This window comes from Brachyistius frenatus, unplaced genomic scaffold, assembly GCF_029030835.1.
Source record: "Brachyistius frenatus isolate BFR_SWC_R1_liver_20210118 unplaced genomic scaffold, ASM2903083v1 Contig_285, whole genome shotgun sequence".
Classification (NCBI taxonomy): Eukaryota; Metazoa; Chordata; class Actinopteri; family Embiotocidae; genus Brachyistius; species Brachyistius frenatus.
In genome coordinates, this window is record NW_027210884.1 from 305,078 (window position 1) to 330,548 (window position 25,471).

General features: G+C 47.4%; 2 protein-coding genes across 7 annotated transcripts in view; one reads left to right on the forward strand and one right to left on the reverse strand.

Moving 5' to 3' along the window:
- rab3gap2 (RAB3 GTPase activating protein subunit 2 (non-catalytic)) lies at window positions 1-17,011 on the forward strand. 5 transcript variants are annotated; one of them, XM_069722320.1, is made up of 35 exons: window positions 1-381; window positions 1,483-1,571; window positions 1,788-1,905; window positions 1,999-2,080; window positions 2,812-2,859; window positions 3,001-3,076; window positions 3,361-3,462; window positions 3,811-3,910; window positions 4,432-4,530; window positions 4,867-5,015; window positions 5,238-5,317; window positions 5,848-5,940; window positions 6,047-6,186; window positions 6,892-7,087; window positions 7,276-7,419; window positions 8,306-8,388; window positions 8,494-8,558; window positions 8,982-9,072; window positions 9,286-9,407; window positions 9,540-9,753; window positions 10,187-10,284; window positions 10,545-10,653; window positions 10,799-10,959; window positions 11,183-11,357; window positions 11,671-11,847; window positions 12,035-12,141; window positions 13,016-13,082; window positions 13,320-13,390; window positions 13,666-13,701; window positions 13,795-13,923; window positions 14,593-14,808; window positions 14,985-15,074; window positions 15,192-15,416; window positions 15,607-15,771; window positions 15,872-17,011. In XM_069722320.1, the coding sequence occupies exons 1-35, from the start codon at window positions 273-275 to the stop codon at window positions 16,022-16,024; spliced, it is 4,179 nt and encodes a 1,392-aa protein (XP_069578421.1). In that variant the 5' UTR covers window positions 1-272; the 3' UTR covers window positions 16,025-17,011. The 5 variants fall into 5 exon arrangements, with proteins under 5 accessions (XP_069578421.1, XP_069578423.1, XP_069578424.1 ...); XM_069722322.1 differs by having other exon boundaries at window positions 13,795-13,884; XM_069722323.1 differs by having other exon boundaries at window positions 13,795-13,869.
- iars2 (isoleucyl-tRNA synthetase 2, mitochondrial) overlaps window positions 16,727-25,471 on the reverse strand; it is a 12,410-nt gene continuing 3,665 nt past the window's right edge. The window contains exons 10-24 of one of the 2 annotated variants that reach the window (XM_069722325.1): window positions 24,733-24,823; window positions 24,424-24,575; window positions 24,031-24,191; window positions 23,367-23,469; window positions 22,538-22,631; window positions 21,616-21,696; window positions 20,766-20,874; window positions 20,547-20,649; window positions 20,057-20,179; window positions 19,786-19,917; window positions 19,589-19,695; window positions 19,345-19,490; window positions 19,059-19,249; window positions 17,914-18,058; window positions 16,727-17,542 (exon numbers count right to left, since the gene is read on the reverse strand). In XM_069722325.1, coding sequence (XP_069578426.1) covers window positions 17,397-17,542; window positions 17,914-18,058; window positions 19,059-19,249; window positions 19,345-19,490; window positions 19,589-19,695; window positions 19,786-19,917; window positions 20,057-20,179; window positions 20,547-20,649; window positions 20,766-20,874; window positions 21,616-21,696; window positions 22,538-22,631; window positions 23,367-23,469; window positions 24,031-24,191; window positions 24,424-24,575; window positions 24,733-24,823 — 1,884 coding nt within the window. In that variant the 3' untranslated portion in view covers window positions 16,727-17,396. The remainder of the gene's footprint in view (window positions 17,543-17,913; window positions 18,059-19,058; window positions 19,250-19,344; window positions 19,491-19,588; window positions 19,696-19,785; window positions 19,918-20,056; window positions 20,180-20,546; window positions 20,650-20,765; window positions 20,875-21,615; window positions 21,697-22,537; window positions 22,632-23,366; window positions 23,470-24,030; window positions 24,192-24,423; window positions 24,576-24,732; window positions 24,824-25,471) is intronic. The other variant, XM_069722326.1, reaches the window with a different exon arrangement.

Below are 25,471 nucleotides of genomic sequence, written 5' to 3' on the forward strand. Positions count from 1 at the left end.
GACATCAACATTATCAGGACTAGGGGTGGGAGCTGCACAATTTCGGGAGAAAATGAGCGTACCAAATTGTTCTTAATATTTCTTCAGGGGACAGTTTAAGATTGTGGACAGGCTGTCATAAAAGTTAACACGACAGCACGGACTCAGAAACGGACCGAAACTGCGAAGCGGCGTCGGATCTACCGCGACTGGACTTGTTAGCAGGAAAGGCTAACTGGCTCATCCCTTGTCTTCTTCGGGGGGACGGAGGGGGGACGGGGACGGGGGACGGGATGTCCTGCAGCTTGTTGGAGTTTTGTAGGCTCCAAGAGCTCAAAACGGTCCGTGACTTCTTGTTCCCGAGCCAGAAAACCGAGTCGGTCGAAGAGAAGAATCAAACAGGTAAACGACACAACCAGCATGACGTCACAGCAGTCCGGTCAGCCACGCAATAAAACAACAGACAAGTAACTTCAGGATATAAGTATATAAAGTATTTAACAGCAGTTTGCAAGAGTAGTTCAAAAGTTGTTTACAAAATAGTCGCAGTTTCTGGTGGCTTTACTGTTGCAGTGAGTTTGATGGTTCACGTACTGTCAACATTATTCACCTTCATTACTTTAGTTTCCGGTATTATTCACCAGCTGAAGGCTTTTGTAAAGTGCATGAAGGACGGAGCTCCATCTGTAACACCAGCAGGGCACAGAGAGTGGAGGAGGAGGAGGAGGAGGAGGAGGAATCATCTGCCTGCCCTTTTTTTTGTGTTTTTTTTTTTGCTATGAGTCATCCCCACCTGAGGCCCCTGAACGCATCACTGCAGGATGCTCATCAAAAGAGAGAGAGAGCAGGGCATACTCACAGAAGGGCACCTGACCTCGTTGCACTCAGGCCACACACACACACACACACACACACACACACACACACACACACACACACACACACACACACACACACACACTCCCCCGTTAGTCGCCATTTCATATTAATGGCTGACAAAGACTGTGTCGTCACCTCAGTTTTTCAGCACAGTGACGTTGACTGCTCCACACGCACTTGCGCCGAGGTATATTGCGTTATAAATGTCAACGGGGTTTTGTCCTGGATTTTAATGTCTTCCACCTACTCTTGAATATTTGATTTGCCTCTCTAGCACAACTTTCTTCAGCCATGCCCCTCTTGCTGAATTTTATATTTATTTTCTCGGCGGACGTTTGCATTCCTGCTGTGCACGTGTTAATTTAAGCAGCTGTGGCCGCTCCTATTGTTCAAACCGCAGCCTGTGATTGGAGCAGCCAGCCAGCGCCTGGTCATATTGAACTTCTTGACGTAGAATTTTCTCAGTCATTCCCTACATGTAGTGTCATAATCCATAAGAAACCAAGCCAGAGAGATAGACCACTTTGTCCTAACCCCCTGCACAAGCTTCTCTCCAGGCCTGACTTCACAAACTAAAAACATTTTGACTGGAGTTTCTTGTTCGGTCATTTCTTCCCCCGACAGATAATGAGCTGTCTTGGGACAGCTCCGACTGGGAGTCGGAATGGGACGCCGGCAATAACAAAGAGGAGGAATCCACTCACGGCGCAACGGTCTGTCTTTTATTTGACGTTCACTCTGTATTCTAATATGCTCACGTTTACCCCACAATATCCAGCAACGGTCACCTGAGACACGGAGGAATTACATATTTCAAAATTTGGAAGACAAGAGATTTGAATTCCTGACAAAAACAAAAGCCACAAACAACTCTCTGTAGTGTATGACATCATTTGCACATATAAAGACTTGTTCCCCGTGCTCTGCAGGTGGGGGAGGAAGCCACGGGGCAGAATGGACCCTGGCTGCAGGACTGTGTTGTGTCCCTGTCGCCCTGCTCCGACTTGCTAGTGCTGGCCCGAGAACACAAGGCGGCTTTTCTCTCAGGTTAGATATTCACGCAGACGCGACTCTTGTCACAGAGGACTCGTACGGTTAGTTCGGCGAGTTATTTTTGTCCATGTTTGTTGATTCTTGCAGCCAAGTGGCGCACGGATGACAGCGGCAGAGAAGAGATGACTTTGGGTGTGTCTTGGACTGGAACCCTCAGCACCGAAGAAGGGTGAGAGGAAACGACGTTGACATGAGAAGGAATTAAAAAGGCTCAACGGACAACAGAAGAGTCGATCGTGGGTGAACAATGTGCAGCACTGTGCAAAAGTTAAAAGCACCCGCGTGAGGATGGTTTCCGAAATAATGCCGAGGGTGTCTTTAACAGTTGACTTCATACAAAGTGTAGTGAAAAGAAAAAGCCTAAATCAAATACAAATTCCACGTGACCACCTTTTGTCTTTTAAAACAGCACTATTTCTCCTATAGATGCACTTGCACAGTTTTTCAACATTACTTGGCATTTAGGTTGTTTCAAGCATCTTGGAGAACTTACCACAGTTCTAACGTGGATTGAGTCCTTCTCGGTGTCTTCCATCTCTTCACGTATTCCCGGTGTGACACTACGATGTTCAGAAGGAATTTGTGTTCCGTCCGATTTCTGCCTGATTTGACTATGTGATGGACAAGAATTTCGACATGTGAAGTGTTTCAAACTTTTGCGCAGTGCTGTGTGTATGTACAACAAGCGCTGTTGGAAAGTGACGGTGTAATCGAAGACTAAAAGACAGGAGACAAATTTGAATTCTACGATTCCCCCCCAAAAAAAAAACGTCACAGAGGATATAGGAAGGTGTAGTTGAAAGGCGATTGTTGTTCATCAGTAGAGGAACAAAGTGTAAAATAATACCCGAGTGTGAGCACTTGACCTTACAGACTTTGTGCGTTTTTTTTTCTCTCCAGAGAGTGTGTGAGCAGCGCCATCTGTATCCCTCTGGCCAGCCAAAAGAGGTAAGAATTACATATGTGAGAAATAAAAGCGAAAATGCTTGCGTGTATGTATACACGTCATAATATATCATTTTTGTGTGTGTGTGTGTGTGTGTGTGTGTGTGTGTGTGTGTGTGTGTGTGTGTGTGTGTGTGTGTTTAGGAGCTCCACAGGGCGGCCTGACTGGACATGTGTCGTAGTGGGCTTCACATCTGGCCACGTCCGCTTCTATACAGAGGTACCCCCTTAATTTATAGTATTTCCTCTTTGTATGCTACAGTCTTACCGCATTCTGCGACACAATACTTTTTCAGCTTGTCGGGGGAATTTAAACCATCACATTTTTTGTCTATAAATCGGAACGTATTTCTACGCTGTTCTTTTCGCTCTCCTTCTCCCTCCAACTGGCCGAGGCAGATCGATTTTACTTCCAGCTATTTGCTCATGTTGGGCCTCCTCTCTACAATGCCGTACGGTTCGGTTGTAAAAACTTTACTATTGACAGTATTTGTGTCTCTCTAGAGTGGAGTTCTGCTCCTGGCCCAGCTGCTGCATGAGGACCCCGTACTGAGGCTCAAGTGTCGCACTTATGAGATCCCCCGCCATCCCGGAGTGACCGAGCAGGTAACGCACAACCCCAGACACACCTGTCGAAAATGATTTAGGAGAATTATGTTCAAAAAGTACGAGTATGACCTGTTGGTGTGTATGCTTATTGACTTTCCTGCTGAGAACGAAATGAGAAGATCAAAAGCAGACACGAGAGCGCCTTGTGAGACTCCGTACGCAATCTATGATTCTTATTGAGGGAGAAGTTAAATTCGTGCCCTGGGAACACGCATATCTGGAAAGGAAAAAAAAACTAAACAAATTAAACTCAAGGTTCACTCACTCGTTGGTTTCAAAGCTTGTGACTGAATCTCACCATGATTCCCAGGCAAATGAATGATTATTGATTTTCTCCTCCTGCAGCACGAGGAGCTGAGTATCCTCTACCCCGCTGCTCTGGTCACGATCGACGGCTTCAGTCTCTTCCAGTCTCTGCGGGCCTGCAGGAACCAGGTGGCAAGAGGTATTGCTACTTGTGTGTGTGTGTGTGTGTGTGTGTGTGTGTGTGTGTGTGTGTGTGTGTGTGTGTGTGTGTGTGTGTGTGTGTGTGTGTGTGTGTGTGTGTGTGTGTGTGTGTGTGTGATCGGTGGATTCATCTGTGTGCGTGTTCATTTGAGGAAGAGCAAAACAGTAATGCGTTCTGGTATTAAACGTTTCAGTATTGGTGAAGTGTATTAACAGAACATGTGTTTTTCCACTTGCTGGCTGGGTGGATAGAGTTTGCTACAAAGCAGTCAGATACTAAGGAGACACACACCGGTACTGTACAACTAACATACACATATGCACACGTTATAGCCTTCAGAGGTAGTAGCGAAGCTTCAGTGGTGTCTGAGCATCTCGTAGTTGCTTTTGTGTGTTTGTGTGTCCTGAACTGGACCCTTTAATAGGCTAAGGCAGTCCTTAAAATTGTGCTTTTTTTTTTTTTTTTTTTTTTTTGGGGAGTTGTTGCTTCTAACGTCAAAAGCTTCTTTTTCCACACAGCTGCAGCCGCAGGTAGCGATGTGATCCAGCCTCCTCCTCTGGCCTATAAGAAGTGGGGCCTGCAGGAAATGGACACCATTGTGGACCACAGCAGTGTGGGTAAGAGACAGTTTCAGAAATAATAATGAATTGTTCATGTTGGAGGTTGACTACTATTACGATGGACTGGATGTGTCTTCCCGACATTACAAGGCTGAGGGGAAACAAAGTCATTCTTAAGCATCGCAACCTTTTTCATTGCAGGTCTGACGTACTGACAAAATATTTGCGATTTTTTTTTTTTTTTTTTTTTGTGTGTGTGGATATATTCGAATAAAGAAGAGGCGATAATGTTGTGCAGATTGGTCACGCTGTGAGAAGTGATTCATTCGAATGAGTCAGTGACTCCTTCACTGTTATCTCTCTCTCTCTCTCTCTCTCTCTTTCTGCTTTCAGGCGTTATGACGCTGTGTGTGTTTGACCAAATGAAGAACGCGTCTATCCTCGGGGGCTTTCATGCTTCGGTCAAGGGCAACCCCCCCGCCATGAGCCAGTATGTCACCGTAGGAGCTGGGCCGTACACGGGCTTTTACTACGCTGTAGAGGTGAGCGTGTGACACGCATGTAGCGTTGTCAGGATCTTTATTCTCCAGGACGATTAACTGCGAAGGCAGCGGAATTGTGCATTTATATCAAGCATTGAGTGTTTTTTTTTGTTTCTTTCTTTTTCCCCCCGACATAAATGACCTACAGGGACGAGACGGGAAAAGATGTTCCACAGTAAATTCAGCTTTTTGTTGTTGTTGTTGTTGTGTCCCTCTCTTCAGGGAAGCTCCCAGCCTCTCCTGTCCCACGTGGCTCTGGCTGTGGCCAGTAAACTCACGTCAGCCCTCTTCAGTGCTGCCAGGTGTGTGTGTGTGTGTGTGTGTGTGTGTGTGTGTGTGTGTGTGTGTGTGTGTGTGTGTGTGTGTGTGTGTGTGTGTGTGTGTGTGTGTGTAAAACCACACTGTGCGAGTATAAGCGAGAATAATAGTTCGGAAGCGATTCAGATCACCAGTAGTCAAAGAAAACTGTTTTTTTGAGAAAAGGGTCGTAATAGTTTGCGGAATGAGGCAAAGCTAACTAATGCGGCCCAGTTTGAGTAGTACATTGTTAAAAGACAATCGGGGTTGTTCAGTCTGTGTGGCCAAACTCTGAGGAACGCTCTGTCGACAGTCCTCTCCTGCTGTAATGGCAGAAAGCAGCCCAATCAATACTCAACAATATTTCAGCCTGTCCTCTGTTCAATGCCGGCTTTACCCACAGGGAGGTCGTTTTCTTTTATCGTTCCTTTCTCAAGATTGTTTTGCACTTTAATCTCTTCGCTGTCAGTCTCGTCATATTTGTGTCTTGCTCACTTTTTCTTTTCTCTCCTCCCCCCACCCCCTTTACTCTCAGTGGGTGGTTAGGATGGAACAAAAACAAGAATGAAGAAGAGGCTGTTCAGAAACATAAGCCGAAGGTGGAGGCTGCCACTCCGTTAGGGATCAGGTACCAGTTATGATACACGTCCCCTTCGCCACCTTATTGATATTGGCACCCTGAAGTTTGTTTATGACCTTCTCCCGTCCTTAAACCTGAACTCTCTCTCTTCCAGATTCGGTCTTCCGGACTCTCGGCGCCACGGCGAGACAATATGTCTGTCCCCGTGCAACACGCTGGCCGGAGTGACGGATGACTTCGGTCGAGTCACGCTGCTGGACTTGGCCAGGGGCATCGCCACCCGCATGTGGAAAGGTGAGAGGGAAGGACAGGGGGAAGAACATGAACGAGGGAGTACATGAGTTTTATACAGAGATCTTTGTAAACAGGACTATACTTGGAAGGTAGAGGGTTTTTTTTGTTTGTTTTTTAACCATCCGCTATCCTCTCTTTTCTCTTTGTCTCAAAAGTTACCTCAAAATAAAGTGAAAAATTAGAACATGCCAGAAGTATTGATGTCAGGTCCAAGAGCACAAAACATTATGTGCAAGTTGTATCAAGTTGTTTAGTGTGTACTACACAAACAGCATACAGTAGATAGATTCGTTTATTACTTTATTGATCCTTAAAGGGAAATTACAGTGTTGCAGCAGCATTAATCACAGAACACACATAAAACAGCTTGTGAGGCACGTGAGCCTGCCGCTGACAGTCCAATGTCCGGAGAAAACACAATCTGTTGTTCACAAGCACTGAACTGCTGTTTGAAGAGAGCTATCGCCTGGTGGCTGATGTAAATGACACCCATCACTACCGTTGGCATGGAAACCCAGCACAACGAAAAGTTAAAAGCGACAGGAAGATAGACAGAACTCGGTTCAGGCTCGCAGTTTCCATTAAAGCTTGGAAAAATTTGATTGGATTTGAAGCCAAAGACAGAAACACAAGAAATGATTTTTAAAAAAAAAAAAAAAATACTGTGTACTGTTTATGTTTATCATTAATTTACCTCATTTCCAGGTTACCGAGACGCCCAGTTGGGTTGGCTGCAGGTTCCAGAGGAGCGGGGTGAGCGGGAGTTCTCCCCCTCCGCTTCCCTCCCCAGACGCCATGCTCTGTTCCTGGTCATCTACGCCCCCCGCAGGGGAATCCTGGAGGTGTGGGCGATGCAGCAGGGGCCTCGAGTCGGAGCTTTCACTGTGGGCAAACACTGCAGGTACGCACAATGAGGCTGGTCACTTTTTTTTCAAAGCAAAAGAGCACGTGTTTGATTTGGTAAACCGCACAAGCACAAGCAGTGAGATATTTACAAATCTTCAAACGGGAGCAGTACACATTGAAATATCTATAACGTGTCTTGTGGTGTTTGTGTGCACTCGTGCTTATGGACACATGCTCTTCCAGGTTGCTGTATGCCGGCTACCGTCTGATGGGTGTGAACAGCGTGACCAGTCAGGGCTGGCAGCTCCACACCCAACAGGTGTGCCTGCTGGATCCCATAACAGGAGCACTGAGGACAGTGAACATCCCCTTTCACCTGGCCCTTAGGTTGGTACACAAAACAGTGAAAATTCAATTCAATTTTCTTTACATAGCGCCAAATCACAACACGGGTTATTTCATGGCACTTAATACATTAAAGTCCTTACAGCAAGACTTTACAACATTATACAGAGAAACCCAACAATTCAACAATTCCCACATAAGCTAGGAGGGGGAAAAAAACAACTCGTCTTTAAGGGAGAAAAAGCTCCAACAGAGGGAAGGAAAAACTCCCTCTGAACAGGAAGAAACCTCCGACAGGACCAGGCTCAGAGGTGGGCGGAGCATCTGCCTCCACCGGTTGGGGTGAGGGGAGAGCAGAGAGAGAAAAAGGACAGCAGAGAGATACAAGACATGAACTGCTGGTGGAGACGACAATCACAGAGCAGAGACGTGCATCTCCACGGCCGAGACATCTGCAAAAGAAAGAACAGAAACTACGCTAGCGAGGGAACTGAATGGAGAGGCAACAGACAATAAGCAAAAACTATTGGAGAGAAGAAGCAGGAAGTTAATGAGATATATTTGTGATGTAGATCTGTTGTGAAGTAGTTATTTAAGAACAAACGCCCTGAATACTTTAATTAGCCTTCTCCACCTCCAGGATTGCGAGCGGACGTGTTCTCAAAGTGTTTAAGTGGTTCCTGTATGCAGGAACAGCCGTTAGTAGTAGTAATATTTGCATTGTACACCTCCGCTATATGACCTGTTTTATGGTTTATTCAAAGTATGTTTCTTTAGTGAAAGAAACCTGGAAGCCTTAAACTCAAGAGCCTTATTAAGATCATTAAACCTCTTCGTCTTATCCTATTTTAAAAAGGGTAACACAATAACATGGCGGCTGCTAGAATTCCACGACAACTCGCATCTTTCTCGTCCTTTTCCGTCTCAGTGACAAGAAGAGCGAACGCGCCAAAGATATGCACCTGGTGAAGAGGCTGGCCACGATCCTGAAGAGCAGCGACGTGGCGCCTGGTGAGGGACACAAAGAGTCCGAGTTGGATGACGATGTAAGAAATGCGTCTATGAGATGAGTAACATTTCACTCTGTTTTTTTGTCTTATTGTTGTTGTTTTTTAGATATTTTGGAGAGCGAAGCCAGAAGCGTCCTGCTGGAGATCAAACACCCTGCCATTAAGATGCAGGTATGACCAAGATCAGTACAAGTCGAGTCAGTTTATTTAAATAGCATATTTATATACAACACAAGTTAACCAAAGAGCTGAACAACAGAATTACAATAAACTTGAAAGAATTCTTTTTTTTTTTTTGCATGCCACGTAAGCCTGGAATTGATTATATTGAAGATTTTTCATTCTTTTTTTTAATATTTCTATCGAGGAAAATTATATCGCAAAAGAAATGAAGGGATCGACCTGAGCTAAAACTCCTGATAGAAGCTGGTTTTGACATCAAATTTAATCCGCAGATCTAATTTACATGAGGTTTAGAGAAGGTTGCCACAGAAGCGAGACGAGATGAAATACTATCAAGCGACACACTGATATATGTGAACTGTGTGTCCCAACAGTCAAAACTCTTAATTCCATTCTGCATTTTGCTTTTAGGCTTTGGAGTCTCTGTTAGCAAATAAGAACACTCCTGTCTCCTGTCTCACTAACATCACATGTGCCTTAAATGACACGTTGAAGCAACAAGGTAAAGTACACGTTCATTTGTAAGCGAAAACGTATTTTTCGAGATGAGATTTTGTAGTTTCGGCAACTGGTTTCCAAAATTTGTGTTCGGTAAATTTCAAGCTTGGTGTTTTTGAAAGGTAGTTCTTGCTTCATACGTTGATTATATATACCATGAATATGTCACCAGTTTTTTTTTTTTTTTTTTTTCCCCTCCTCTTTGTTTATGTTACAGACCCAGAAGAAGTGGACACTGCGTTACTGCAGCTCTGCTCTTCACAGCTGAAACTGCTGCAGCTCTACACTGACATCCATCAGCTGCACTCCGCTGCAGACACTGAAGCCGACTCTGAAAACGTGCGCGCACACACACACACACACACACACACACACACACAGACCAGGGTGGTCTACTATAACCTCATTGTTATTCCGCATAAATTATAATGAACAAATGCACTGACAATTTTCTTTTTTCTCCCCGCCCAGCAGGACTCCCTTGAAGGTATAGAGGATGAATTGTCCCGCGTCGGGCCCACCTTGCAGCGCTACGCTCAGTTCACATCGAGACCCAGCGTTTCCTTTGCTCAGGACTCTCCTGACTCGCCACTGGCTCCCCAGGTTTTCCTCTCCCAGATGGAATGCGCAGAGGATGGGGAGCTGAAGGTGATTCGCAAGTCTGAAACTGAATGGAACCAGCTAGGTATGGCAAACACAAAGTATGCGCATTCACGCCTTTACTTTTTCACCCAGCACGCCAACGGGTACTTTTTACCCTGACGGCGTCAAAAATGAATCCTATCACGTGTGACATCAAATCTCAAAGCCAAGTGCTGACTTGCAGAGTGTGCTGGTCGCACGGTGTCATGTTGACATGAGCAACACAGACGCAACTCATTTCAGAGCACGTGTGTCAATGACACGTTTAGCTGTGCTTGCTTTTCAGCAGGACAGGTGTAAAAAATTTTTTTTTTTTAAAAAGCCACGAGGGAACTTTTGAAAGCCACTAGGAGGGTTGTTGAGGGAAAAACACACAAATAAACCTTTTCATGTGCAGAAATAATTAGTTGCAACACATAGTGAGAATGTTGCAGAAATCCAGGCTGAGGGACTTTGCTCTCATGTGTCCTTTGCAGGAAACTTTATGTTCTGGCGTTGTCTTTGTGGAAAAAGCCCGCTCCGTAAAGTGTGTGACACGCTGCAACAGGCCGGCATCAGTCCACAGCAGCTGCTGGTAAGATGGAGGAAGAGACTGGTTGATGAAATGGGTTGAAATCGGGATGCAGTTTGCTTCCGATTAATGGATGAAAATGTCAAAAGGAGATAAAGAAATGAGACGGCTGATGAACTGTGACCAATAAGTGTCGTATAGAAATGAGGTTTCTTTTATCTTGTACTCGGAAATCTATAGTAATAAGAAATATCACATTTCCGTCGGGTTTTCAGAATCATTTTTCCCCCCGTATTAAATCTCCTGTTTCTCTTTCTGTCAAGTCTTTGTTGCTGAGCGTGTGGATGCAAAGGGAAAAGGAGGTGCTACAGAAACCAGCGGAAATTGTTCGAAACCTACACACTCTACTTGTCGCCCTCAGCAACATGAATGGTACGTGTCCTCGTGTCGTGCAGTGTGTGCTTTGCCCTTTTGTATGCGTGTCTTTGATTGAGGGGCTTTGGTTTTGGTTACCAACCGTCTCAACCAATGAAAGTCACCGAAAGAGCGTATTAGACTTCTTGCTCTCTTTTCTCAGGTGCAGTTGAGGAGTCATGGGACACGCAATCTATCTCCCCCTGGTGGCAGCAAGTTCGCTGTACATGCATCGGGTCTCACAATGCTGCCGCCGCTCTGCTGGCCGCTTTGGTTGCTCATCGTGCTGCTAAGGCGAGCATCACGAGCCGGGGAGACAGCAAGGTAAAGAGGCGAAATGCACCTGACAACAGCCCTTTTAATATGACTTAACGCTACAACCACATGTAGTATGTTTCCCCTCATAATATTGTCAAGCATTTTACCCACAATAATAGCCGTTGTGTGTGTGTGTGTGTGTGTGTGTGTGTGTGTGTGTGTGTGTGTGTGTGTGTGTGTGTGTGTGTGTGTGTGTGTGTGTGTGTGTGTGTGTGTGTGTGTGTGACAGTTGCAGTCAGAGTGGGAGGCGGTGTCACTGGAGCTGGAGCAGTGGGTGGTGTGTGTTCACCAGCTGGAGGACGTGCTGGTGCTGCAGACCCTGCTGTTGGTGCCTCCTCCTCAGGGAACAGCAGGGGGCGCTACTGCTCAATGCTCCATCAAAACACTGCTGGAGGGAGGCACAGGTAGATCAATATGGACACGTGCTCAGGGAGATTTCATGCCGAGTTGGATTTCACTTTTCTGTGTGCCACTTTGTTATTTGTTCTTTTACTATTTGTTTCAGTGATTTTGTTCTAAACGTCCACACTTCCTTCAGTTCGCTTTCTCTTTTTTTTTTTTTTCCCTTTTCGTCTTCCCTCCTTGACTCGTTCTCTTGTCGCTACGTTCATTCCCGCCCACAACTCTACATCTGGCTTTTTCAGTTTCAGTAAGTGATGGTAACGCATTCATTTTTCTTTTTTTTTGTGTGTGTTTTTTTTTTGTCTTTCTGTTAAGGTGGCATTGCCGACAGCGTCTCCAAGTGGGTGTTCAGGCAAAACATGGCCCCCGAGCGGCTGAAGGCAATCCTCTGCACGAGACAAAATAACGACGTCGATGACCAACCGGAGCAGAGAGAAGAGGAGCAGAGAAATGAGACGGAGAAGAGCGACGAGAACTCGGACAGGACGGCCGGTGAGGACGAGGAGACTTTAGACGTGAACGCAGTTTAACTTGCACATTGACTGTCTCGTCAAAAGAGCTCCGACAGCCGATCCCGTCGGTAACCTGCGTGGACTCGTACGGCGGTCCCCTGAGCAGTGTGATGATCGCGACCCGTACACTCCTTTCACGTAACCTGTCCGTCCTCTGCGTTTCCCAGAGCTGTTGGTGGCGCTGTGCCGGCGCTTCCCACACTCCCTCTCACCCGACCTGGTCTTCGCCCACTGCTGCTGGGAATACGTGGTGCAGTGGAACAAAGACCCAGAGGTGCGCATACACGCCAACATTAACCACACGTACACGTATGTGAACTCGAGGCTTGTCGCGTTTGTTAATGCGCGATCGTAAAGCCGTTTGAGCTGACCCCGGTCGTTTTGCATAACTCTCAGTGTCGCTTCTGCATGAAAATCATTTCAAACTCCCAGTGAAACTTCTGCGTCTAGTTTACTGATGTCAGTGTGGACGATGAGCTGTGAAATATCTTTGTCGCGGGTTGTCCAAAGCTTTCAGCCCCCCCCCCCGAAAATCCAGCATTCGGTGGTCGCGCTTCGGAAATACTTCCGACACTGTTTCCATCCTCCGAGGTTTGACCGGTGCTCTTTGACGAGGTCGTCTCGCTGCTCCTCCCTTCGTCTCGCTACGGTTCGACGGCACACGAGCGCAGAGTTAGTTGCCACCAACCGTTTCGACTTGAGGCGCTTTGCTTCTAATGTTCAACCGACCACATTTAATAAGCCTTAACGGTACGGATGAAGTCGGAGTGCCAAACACCACCAAATTGGAAAGGAGAGCCCAACAGCTTGGAGGCAATTTGTTGGATTTGCAGCAAAAAGGGGCTATTTGTACGTTTTAATGTTCAATACCAAGAAACGGCTCGTCGTCTTCTTCAGGTGTTTGTATATTGTTAAACTATGAATAGACTTCTACTGTAAAAGTATAAATATATATATTATTGGTACAAAATAAAGACCTCTTTTATCTTCCTACCGCACTCTTAATTATTATGTTACCACGACTTGCCGACACAAAGACGTTTCCCTAAAGAGGAAAGGCAGGTTTTCCAAAGTCCAAACGTCGTGGATGACGAGGAACCAATCAGATCTGATCTTAAATCTGACGTCACATCTGCTTCTCTTCACAGGAGGGTCGATATTTGTGCTGGGCTGTGGAACATCTGAAGCTGGTCTCCAGTCCTCATATTCAACTAGGTTAGTGGCTTTCTTTTTTTTTTTTTTTTTACATGCTTGCATATATGTTTGTGTACGTTTTTAAATATCCAAAGGTAACCTCTTCTTATCTACGATTTGGAGAAAGTGATGTCGTTCTTTTCGGCTGGTACCTCAAGAGAGGAAGGTCCTATATCACCAGTAGTCCCGTCAGTGTGCCCCTCCTTCAAGTGAAAGTTAGAAGTGATGTCATCGGGAGTTTGTTTTGATTTCTTACAGGCATTTCTACAATGATGTGGAGCACGTTCATCGTCAAGCGTTTCTCGGCAGCGGCGTTCCTCATGGAGAAGGTAAATCCTGCACATCCAGAATACAATGGGGGGGGGGGGGGGGTCAGACGGTAGAGCCGCGAACCTCAAGTTAAGTTGCTCTCGATGGTTGGCGAGCAACCTTGCATTGCGAGGTGTGTGCGTGGTAAACGTGAAGGAAAGAACACGAATAAAGTGCTTTGTAGACACCCAAGCTAAAAAAAAAAAATTAAAATAAAAAAAAATAAAAAAACACCGTATACTATTCGTAGAATCTGTGAGGCATTATATCACATTTCTACCCTCGACGTTTGCAGGTGGGGAAAGCACCTAAGGATCGCTTATGTCGAAGGGTAAGTTCAACTTCGATTCAAACATGTTTGAAAACGTAACTTTGCAGATTGATACGATCGATTTAGATAAGCGACACGTGCATTTGTGCGCAGGATGTCGGGATGGGAGACAAAGCCATGACGTCCTTCCTGAGCGGCTGCGTCCAGCTGCTGCAGATCCTCATGGAGGTGACTGGAGTATTGGTTAGGAATCAGTGCCCTTTGTCTTTTATAAATTCCTATGTAAGTACAGAGATTGCAGCGCAAAGCATGGAGAATGACCGGAGCCTCGCATAAAATCCAGAACAAAGCATGGACAATGAAACGCAGCAGACATAAACGATGAAATAGGTTTATTGAAATATAAGCGTAGTGAAATGGGTTTTAGGGCTTTTTTATTGGGGAATGCATCAGGAGGTGTGTTGGTTTGCCGCCCGCTGTGAAAGAGAGTTTGATAAAACAACACCTATTGCTACTAATATACTAAAATAAATGAATGCCGTGTATATTCGGAATAATCCCTTTTACTAATATTCCTGGCATTACTAAAGCACGTCTGGGGCGGCTGCGGCTCTGATGGTAGAGCTGGTTCCCTACTAATTATAAGGTCGGTGGTTCGATCCCCGGATCCTCCTGAACACGTGGAAGCGTCCTCGGGCAAGACACCGAACCCCCGAGTTGCTCCCGATGGTGGGCGCCCTTGCATGGCAGCTCTGCGGGCCGTCGCCGTGTGAATGTGTGTGTGTGTGTGTGTGTGGGACAGGACGAACGGGAGGCTAACTGTAAAGTGCTTTTGAGACCGCTATGGTGCTAAAGCGTTCGAGGCGAAGACCATTGAAACGCTCGCCCTCCCCTTCCCATCGCGACGATTCTCAAGTCAACGAGGTCTGTTGGCTTCCTTTTCCGCTGCAGGCGGACTCCGCGGTGGAGGAGGTTCCTGCTCCGGAGCTGTCCGTCGAGGAGCCGTGGGGCGGCGCCGAGGGCCCCGCGTCCATCGCCGAACTCGCCTTGGAGCAAAGAGGTGTCCACTTCCCGCTGGTCCAACACCACTGCCTGTTGGCGTCCCTGCTGCACGCCGCTATGACCTTCAATGTCAAGGTCAAGCCGCTCGGCCTGTTCGACAGCAAGGTGAGGAGACGCTCGTGAACGGACAGGCGCCCGCGCGGGTAGTCGCGGTGACTGCGAATGCACACCCAGCTTCACCCACGAGGGGAGAGGGGGAGGTCTGGACGGGGCTGGGCGTGGACAGACACGAACCCGTGGTTATAGTGTATGTGTGTGTGTGTGTGCGTGTGTGCGTGTAGGGTAAGAATGCGTTCTTCAGAGATCTGACAACCATCCAGCTGATGCCCAGCGGAGACATGGATCCAGGCTTGGTCTCACTACGGCAGGAGGTGAGAAGTTGAATTCAAATGCCGAAGACGAGAAGATGACGACGTTCCATTTCCAGTCGCCTTATCTCTGTTCACACCACAATCCCCCCCCCCCCCCCATTCCTCACTCTGTCTCAGTTCCTCCTCCGGATGCTGACGGGTTGGGTGCAGGCCATAGACGATCCTCCCAGCTCCGGCCCTGCCGCCGGGTCCACCCCTCTGCCCTCGAGCGGACCCAAAGCCGACTGGTGGCCCTCGCTGTGCCTGGAGCTGGGCTCCCTGCTGCAGGTCAACCCAGACATCCTCCGACGGCACATTGTCTGCGAGCTCTACAACCAAGGCCTGGACCCGCGTGCTGAAGAGGTACGGAGAGGGACGACGTTCAGTTTAGAGTCGCAAACTGTTTCCGTCAAGATTGCTGGCGCCAGATCGTGACAACGTTTGTCTCGGGGTTTTTTTTTTTTTTTTTTAAATCGGGGTGTTTTTGTTAAAAAAAAGAAAAGAGAAAAAAAAAAGAAATTGCAGATGACCTCTCCGCTGTCCTGCCCTCTAGGTGATGTTAGAGGTGGAAGATAAGGATGTGCTGGGCTCCCAGCTCTTGGTGCTGACCGGTCAGAGGCTGAGCTACTCGCTCCTCCACAGCCAGAGTCAGACGCAGGCCGCCATGGAGCTGCTGGCCCGCCTGCCCCCCACCCTCTGCACATGGCTGAAGGCAATGGTGAGGAAAAACCCTGCGATCTTCCGACCGCAGTTTCCCCGCTGAAAGACCCCCTCCGCTGTCTGTTTTTTTGAACCGTGGTCTATATTCTGTGCTGCAGGACCCCGGCGAGCTGAGGTGCCCCCTGGTCCCGCTGCCCCAGACCAGCCGGCTGGTGGGCCGTCTGATTGAAATCCTGCCAGAAAACCACGCCCAGTACAGCCTGGCCCTGCACCTCCTGGAGGCCGTGGAGGTCCTCACCACCGAGGACTGACCTCACTGCCAGAGGCTGAAGGTTCACGGACACTACGGGAGGGACAACCCTTCAGAGCATGGGACAAGGAGGAAGAAGAAAGGGGAAAAAAAAGAAGCTTTCCTACCCTCCTTGAAACATCCTCAGGAAGTTTTGTCATTCAGCTCATGTTAATATTGATAAATTCAGTTTGATTGTAGAGGGCAGTGTTAAACAGAGTGGCTACGACGGGCTTTTAACCTTTTTTCTTTTTTTTAATCCATCATATTTTTGCGCATGTGACATAAATTCTATTGAATATTTGTGTTGTTGAAGAGCATTATCAAGAGGCTACATCACGAGATGGTTATTGAGGAGCGGAGCATGTCTTCTCTTTGTAACGTCACCCTTCGTTTTCACTTAGTTTGACTTTCGAATCAGATGTCCCGCGTGCCATATCGGAGCTCTGTTATGACATTTTCCCTTCCTCCTCCCCCACAGAACCAGAGATGTATCATACAGAAATATGGACCTTATTTTTTATTTATATATATATATATATATATATATGCAGACGGGTGCTGTGCTAGCTGCGCCTGTGCACTAATTCTGTAGCTCTTACATCCAGCTGCTCCTACTGGGCTCCAAAGTAGAATTAAAAAACCAAACCAAAAAAAAGTTTCTCAGAAGCTGTTGTTGTTCTGCCGAGTTAATGCAACACTTTTAGCTGCTCGCACCACAGACGAAGATAAAGCTCCATTTATTTATTCGTAACGCAGACGGTTCTTCCATATACCTTACATAGTTTGGGAAAGTTTACAAGGAACAGTATTCATACGACAACTTCCCCACATCATCATTGCGGAGTTTAAATTCTCTACTGTCACATAGTGACATTTTGTATTGAACTCTTTTTCTCTCCACACATAAAAAAAAAAAAACCACACACAGGCCCTCTAAATGGAAATCACATCAGCGTCTTTGATTCCTTACTGTATATACCGTAAACAAACTTTTCCACGTATTAAATGTTGATTTGGACATTTTGGTTTTAACGCTTCGCACCCGTTGTTGAAGAAAAGCGAGTTAAGTGCGTAAAACGGCAGATCTTTACCGCAAATTTAGCGACCCCGTTCCTCGTTATCTGCCATGGGGGGGGGGGGGTCATTTCTGTTCCAATACCAGAGCAACGGGTTCGTTTTTGCTTGCAAGTGACCAGTGAGTCCCGTGAGAGAAACTGAAGTGGATTAACAGACTTGATTTGGAGCCGGCGTTGCGTGTTTTTTTTTTCAGCTGACGGTGACGGTTTCCGCTCAGAGGCTTCACCCAAAAGCGTGGAAACGAAACGAAACGAGCCGGCGTTTTGACGATGGGCGCTCGCTGGTCGTCGTGGCGACGGGGCGGTCGGGGCCCGTCAGTGAGCCTGCGAAACCACGGTCTGGCAGCGCGGGCACAAGCAGTCTGCTGACTCGGCGGTGTGGCGGCGACACCGCGGGCAGCGGGCGGTGGAGGTGGGCACCGCCGCTATAGTGTAGGCGCTGTCCTCGCGGATGACACCACCTGACGGGACACACGCACACACACACGCACACACACACACACTGCTGTGAAGTACAGGTTGCGCAGTCTGCAGCTTTATGCAAATTCTTAATGAGTAATTCCAACGATAAAGTGTTTTTTGAGAACACTGATCAAATGAGTACACAAATTCTATAAAGGTCATACTGATGCAGTTCGGTTGCCGATATTAACAGCATATTATAAGTTATAGGATATTGATAATACGTGTCCACTGTCTTTTCACAATATCACACAGCTACTACTGCTGTCAGTAACGACTTTTCTCATCAAGGATGATCGACATTTTTTTTATCAACACACAAATCTTTTTTGTTTGTTTGTTTGTTTAGTTTAGAGCTGATGTTCCTCACCCTCCAAGTTGATGAGAAAGGTGCCGTTGTTCAGCAGGGCCTCCGGGTGCAGGTCCCGGGGCAGCTCACTGGTGAGGTTGACTCGGGCCGCCATCATCAACTCGGCCAGCTGGGAGGTGGTGGAGGTGGGCTCCTCCTGGAGGGACTGGAAGAGTGGAAGAGGGGGGGGGTTAGAAATATACCGTCTCCTTTGCAGTGATAGCCACATAAACGTCCCGCCTAGTCCCTGATCTACACGTATGTCAAAGGGTGCCGACTCCAGTCTGCATGTTTCAGCTCTTTCCACGGACGTTTGATTGGATTCCGATTCAGGACTCGTGGAAGGTCACTTGTTTTTGCTCTTAGCCATCCTGGGGGATTTTTAGCTGCGCGTCTTCGGTCATCACCCCGCTGGGGCGCCCCGCGGCCTGTGACCGAGAGAGCTTTCTGACACCGGGGAGTACGTTTCGCAGCAGAGTGCCTTGATAAGTCTTCGGATTTCATTTTGGCCCGCGTAGATTCAAGGCGCGCTCCACCCCCCACCATACTGGACGCATCGAATTAGCCCGAACACATAACCGAACCTCCTACATGTTTCACGGGACGTTAAGTCTTCTACGGTACATCTTTTCAAAAACAAATATTGCAGTTTGTTAGTACGTTTTTTTTTTTTTCAAAATTCCAGTGTTTTGTTTGTTTTTGTTTTTGTTTTTCTTCCAGAAGTCATCGTGGGTCGTCTTCCGCGGAGCCCACAGCGAACAAAAAGCAACGCATGCTGCAGTCAGATACCGACGTACCTCGACCTTGTCATTCATCTTAATTCTAACTGGAGGTTTATCCTTGGTTCTGTGTCTCCCATTACCACCGTCCTTCTGTTCAACCTGGGGTCGATCGTCCTCTTACAGTCACACCCGGGCAGATTGACTACAGTCCCAAAGACCTGAAACTTGTCAATAGTATTTTGTAACCGTTGTCACGGGAACATCAAGCTGCTTGGATACGGCCTTATGTCCTTTATCGTGCTTTATTTTTTTATATTAGCAATGCAACCAAAAATGCTTATGTTTTGGGTTGTTTTCGGGGCTCACCTGTTCCTTACCGTTTACCAAAACCTTCTGTACCTTAAACTGAAGTGGATTACTGAGGGTTGATCAGTTTCAGCTTACCTCCATGAGCTCAAACATAAGGCCGGGTTCGATAGCGACGGTGAGGTCGTACTGAGCAGCGTTTTTGCCAGGAATGGAGGACAGGAAGGAGTCTCTGATGGCACACGCCCCCTCCACGGCCTCCTCCAATCCCGGTCGCCGCCACACGGAGCTGCTTTTGATCCAGCCACTTCGGAACAACGTCTCCCCTTCTGTCGACACAAGTCCAGACGATGGAACACTTTTTAGTTGGCAAGGCAACGGAATAAACACGCGGCCGCAAGGGAAACGGCGGACGGGCGCGTACTGTCGTGTCCCGGTGCGTGGAGGTAGACTTCTTCGGCGAGATGAGGCAGGATGGGAGCGACGGATCTGGTCAGCCCATCCAGTATTTCTTCTAAAACGGTCTGACATGATCTTCTGCCCAGCGAGTCCTCTGGATCACAGTACAACCTGACGGGAGGAGGCAGCGATCAGGAGGGAGGACGGAGGCGAAAAGACATACCGAAGCCGGTTTAACAACTCGTGGTTTCCGCGTCGGGAGACTTCACCTGTCCTTGATGATGCTGAAGTAAAAGCTGGAGAGGTCTCCGGTGACGAAGGCTTGGAGGACACGGATGGCCCTGCCGGCATCGAACTCGCCGTACGCGTCCGTAACCTGCAAACACAAACGTCACCGGGACACTTGTTTCGGGCGGAGGCCGAGAGACGGTTGGGACGTCAAACGTGACTCCACTTCAAGACGCACCTTGATGCCGTACTCGCGGAGCTGGTGCAGCATGTACTGATCGACGTAGTGCATCTCTTTGGGGTCCACGGCTTGCACGCGGGGGTCGAAGCCCCGCAGGTTACCGAGCAGGAACTTCAGAGTGTTCCTCAACTGGAAGATTAAAACAAAGGATCGGGGGGAGGGGGAGAGGGAGGGAGGGGGGAGGTGAGGACGAGGACGGATGTGACAAAACGGTGAGCGGGATTCATCAAAAACGGTCAACTGTGCTTTGCCCCTGCTGCAGCGGTACCTTGCTGATGCCTTCTCTGGCCGAGTTGAGCGCAGTTGGCCCAATTTGGACCTCGGAGAAGACATTGGACTCTGCCACCCACCAACGTAGCGCGTCTGCCCCGTAGGCCGGCTCGCCGGAGTGCTGACGAGGACGACGAGGGACAAAACAAAGACGGGAGGATCGTGTGTGAGATGCGTGTGGAAGTTTTTTTTATTTGGGAGTCCACTCTCAGTAGAAACAATTTTAAATCTTATCAAAAAAAAATGTTAAAAAACATTTAGCATCGTTCCTTAAGGCTTGACGGGTAAAAAAAAAACAACAACAAAAAACAAGTTCACTCTATTCAACTCTGTCCTAAACTAAAAAAAAAATCTGCAGACTGCAGTGATTTGAAATGTCAACTTCATTCAAGAGCAAAACCAAAACTGGTTAATAACAAAACAAACAAAAAAATGAAGAGCAGACGTTCTCCGAAGCCTCATTTCCGCCCATCCTCCCTTTGCCTTACCTTCCCTCCATTAATGACGACGTCAGGATCCACAACGTTGCCCACAGACTTGGACATCTTTTCTCCCTTCTCGCTGACTGCGAAGCCGTGGACCACCAGAGACCTGCAGCACATCACGTTACTGCACATTCGAAACCGACGGGCGCGCAAACGAGTAAAGGGATCCGCGTCGGCTCGTCCACGGACAAACACCGGCGGCGAGCGGGAGGGGACGCTCACCTGTAAGGCGCCCTGTTCTTCACGGCGACAGCGGTGAGCAGCGACGACTGGAACCAGCCTCCGATCTGGTCCTTCCCTTCCACGTACGCGTCCGCCCTGGAGTCGGACTCTGGAGGAGGCCGGGTTGGAGAGGATAATCAGGGTTTTGTACACTCGGTGCCGTGAAACATTCGGTGCAACAACAACAACAACAACAACAAAAAAAGAAGTTAGAGCGTCTTTCCAGAAGACAGAAATGTCCGGCGAGAGACGAGAGAGAGAGATCAGCCTCTGTTAGTTTGGAACTGCAACGACCCGTCACCAAGAGTGCCTCGGCCGTAGGAAAAGAACCTTGCTGTTTTTGTTTTGTTTTTTCTTCCCCGATGCGTTTTAACTCTTTAAAGGGGTTTAGAAACTTTGCACAGGTAGCTTCTGACACACGGGTGTCTGCGGCCACGGCGACACGGCCGCGGAGACCGTCTCCACCCGGAACGAATCCACGGAGAAAAAGCCGGAGCGAAGAAGAAAATCGGGAAAACCAATCCCGGGGAAAAAAGAAACGAGACCGAAGCCGGGCGCTCCGGGTCCTGCATGCAAAGGAGAGAAACGTGGGGAGGAGGGTTTAAAATTATTTTTTTTTAAAAAGCAAGACGTTGAGACTCGTGCTGCAGCGAAGAGCTATTACCAACGAACAAGCAGACCCAAACGAAACAAGAAAACACAATGGGAGTCATCAGCCCGAGGGAACAAAGTCAAGAGAGAGAGGGGTGGTGTGGAGGGGGGGGCCGCAGGAAGTATTTGAAAGACAGGAGCTGCTGCTGTGGGTTTTTGTTTGTCCCCCCCCCCCTGGTGGCGAATCGTTAAAAACAACCTGTGACCAGAGGTTTGCGCAGCGGAGCCGGGAGCCAGTCGAGACGAGACTCGGGCTCCTCGGGGTCTCCCTCCGTCTCCTCTGGAAAACGACAACACAACCGAAACACAAAGACAGCGGTGACACAACGTTTTCATAATTCCGTTCTATTTTTTGAAAAAAAAACAACAACAACAACAACAAAAAACAAGAGGGACTACGCTACGGAGGAATGTCAATATTAGAATATATTCTATTAAATGAACAAGAGAAACGGACGGGAACACTTTTACGGTGGGACTGGCCCACACGGGGGCATACTTTGAATGTCGAGTGTGTAATTTGAAGAGTTTACCGCTGGAGTGGATATCTGTGGCAAGAGTGCCTTTGCAATAATAACCAAAAAAATCAAATTAAAAAAAAAAAAAAAAAAAAATGCCCCGCAAGAGTTTATTGTCTGACGTCCTATTGAACGTCCAGTCGGACACACCTCGCCCGGCGTCCCGCGCCATGCTGAGGCTGCACGCTTTGCTGATCCGGGACGGTGACGGGCCAGCGACTGCTTTTTGCTAAATGATATTTTGCAAAGCAGCTTAATCGGCTTGGCGCGCCACTCCGTGAAGGCAGCTTTTAAGCAGCTTTTAAGCAGCTCTCCGCAACACAACTAATTACAGGACACTTAATTAAAGGCACTTTGGAAGCTCGAGGTCGTAGAGAGGTGAGCTGTTATTCTCGAGACCAAAACCTGACGGGGAGTGACGGTGGAGGGAAAGATGTGTATTACTAAAAAAAAAAAAAAAAAAAAAACGTGAACATCAATCGACTTTCTTGTAGCTTATGAAAACTGAATAATAATAATAATAAAAGAAATAAATAAACATTTGCATAGAAACATTGATCTGCATTAACGGAACAGATTGAACCGATGCAATTCCAGATGTACCTTCGAGTACGGCCGCCCACGACGCTCCGCTGTCAAACCAGATGTCCAGGACGTCTTCCCCGCGAACGTAGTCGCTCACCGGACCCGCTTTACTCTGGAAGAAACAAACAAACAAACAAAAACAAGAACATTCACAGGAGTACGGTAGGAAACGTGTTTGAAGCCACGCCGATTCATTTTTTTTGTTTTTTGTTTTTTTAAACCGGGAAAGCTTGCGGGACTGCAGACAATTATGAGAGGGGTTCACTGCGAGAGCTGTCGCCAAGCTGGTTTGCTCGGAGAGCTCTTTCTTCCAGGACGTAAACAAGCGAGAGTGCTTGGAGCACTGAACCGGAACCGGGCCCGGTGCAGCGCACTTTGGAAAACTCCTTCCGTTGACTGATGGAGGAGCTCCAAGTGATGAAGTGTGAAAAGCTATTGTCAATAAATGAGTTGGCTACTTTTAGGAATCTAAAAGTGGAAACATATTTTGATTAGTTTATATATAAATATATATATTTTTTTGCTTAATCAGTTATTTCATAGTTTTGATGTCTTCAGTTTTGTTAAAAAATAGTAAAAAAAACAAAACAATAATGAAAAACATCCTTGAACGAGTGGGTGTGTGTGACATACAGATGATTATCAATGCCGTGAGCATCTTTAATTCCATTCAAATTACTGCCAAACAGCAGGAAGGAAGTAAACAGCAGTTCACCCTCTAGAATATTTTCATAACGTTATGAAATTTGAATTAAAGAGGAAAAATACAACCTGATGTATCGCTGAGGCGGAGTCACGCCTCCGTCTGCATTTAATCCCACATTCACACTAACACACATTTACTCACCTTCTTGAGCACCTCCGGAGGCAGCAACGTCTCAGCGGGCAGCTCCCACCAACAGTCGCTGCCCTTTTCTTTGAAGAGCTTTGCTATGTGGGACACTGTGTACCTGCAAAGGCCAGAGACATGGAGAATGTTTACCATCTTCTATTTTTTTTATTTTTATTTTTTTATTTGTATTTATTGTAACACAAAAAGACAATAAGGGCAGTCAGTAGAGTCACAGGCTGTGTCAAGTGAGTTGAAGTTAATATGCTGTGTGTGTGTGTGTGTGTGTGTGTGTGTGTGTGTGTGTGTGTGTGTGTGTGTGTGTGTGTGTGTGTGTGTGTGTGTGCGTGCGTGTGTGTGTGTTTACCTAGCAGTCAGTCTAAGTTCCAATTTCGCTGCCAGTGTGCTTAAATGATGATTGTGGATATGCGCAGAAAGCTAAAGTAAGATAACAGGACGGATGAGATGAAGTTTGTGGGAAATGAATGAGAGATTACAAAACTGACTGTCGCAGAATTTTTGATGGCGGATGATACATTTTCCATCGAGAGGTCGTCTATTAGATCTAATCTATTAGAAGCTTCTTCTTCTTCTTTTTTTTTTTTCCAGTGTGAGAATGTTTACTATCTCACGTGTGTGAGGCCAGTTTTGCCTTGCAGTGTGTGGTGTGTACGAGCTTCACTTGTTGATGAGAGCCTCTCCGGTCTCTCTGTGGTAGAACACCGGGATAGGGACCCCCCAGCTCCGCTGTCTGGAGATGCACCAGTAGGTCCGTCTGTCCAGCATGGCCAGCAGGCTGCCCCTCGCCGACTCCGGCAAAACACGCACCTTCTGCAGTGCCTCCTGGACACGCACACACACACACACACACACACACACACACACACACACACACTGTTTATCCCTTGCAAATAAACTGTACAAACAAAGCATGTCCTGTCATTGAAACATCCTGTTTCCTTTGCTGGATAAGATCAACGCATGACTGTCCGAGAACCAGGAACAGACTGCGTTTATTCTGGGGAAACGGGAACAAACAAGTCCGAACATACCGTGATATGCCCATCGAGTTTACCTTGGCTTTGTCTTTCAGTGATGCCGTGTTGATGAACCACTGCTTACTGGGCCTGATGACCACCGGCTGCTTTGTCCTCCAGTCGTACGGGTAGCTGTGGACACAGCGCTCCTCCATCACCAGAGCCCCGCACTCCTTCAGCATGGAAATCACTGACACGGGAAGGTGAGAGCAGGTTCCCCGAAAACACGCATCAAAGAGGGGAAGAAAAAAAAAAAAACTAAAAGTACAGACACATAAATAAAGACCACCACAACCACTCGGTGCTCTCAGACGTCCATAAGAGTTGATATTAAGTTCATGCTGTACCTTTATCTGAGCCTTCACTCATTACAGACAGGTTCTGTAGCTCCGGTCCAGCCAGCTCAGTGTACTTGCCATCTTCATCCACCATACACTCCTTTTGGGAGAAGAAACACAGACACGCGGTTACACGTGTCCCTTTTTTTTTTTTTCCCCACCGCCGGTACGACTCTGCTCGACTCAACTTCACTCGCTTTTAGTCCCCAGGTGCGTTTCTGGGTTCTGTTTTACCCCTTTAAGTGGAGCTGATCAGAATAGCCAGGTGAAACTACTGTGACGTCATCGTCGGCGTGAAACACACACACACACACTTGTTGGATCCTTTCTTCAGCAATTAAACACAGCGCCGTCTGCACCTCCCCCCCAAAAGGCGGCGTCGCAGGTTGTCATTAAGTGAGCGGAGTCCAGTGAATAAATGAACTGTTGCTAATATAGTAAGCTTGGCGAATTAACAATGGTGGGTATGTGCGGGATGTCACGCCCGCGGTGATAATTCAAGGTGGCGATTCTCTCTGACCAATCAGTGGTCCGTCTGCAGTGTTTTCGCGTCACCTTTTGGGTCAGCTCGCTGGGAACCTCAGAGCACCACGTATCGGACACTATCCGCAGCTTTTGCTCAAAATCGAAAAAGCGAGTAGAGCCGTTGCAAAACGGGCCGAAAGGGACACAAGTCATGTTTTACCATGTCATTTAGTCTGCCACATTCTGCCAAAAATATTTATAACTGAATCTATCTAAGTTTATC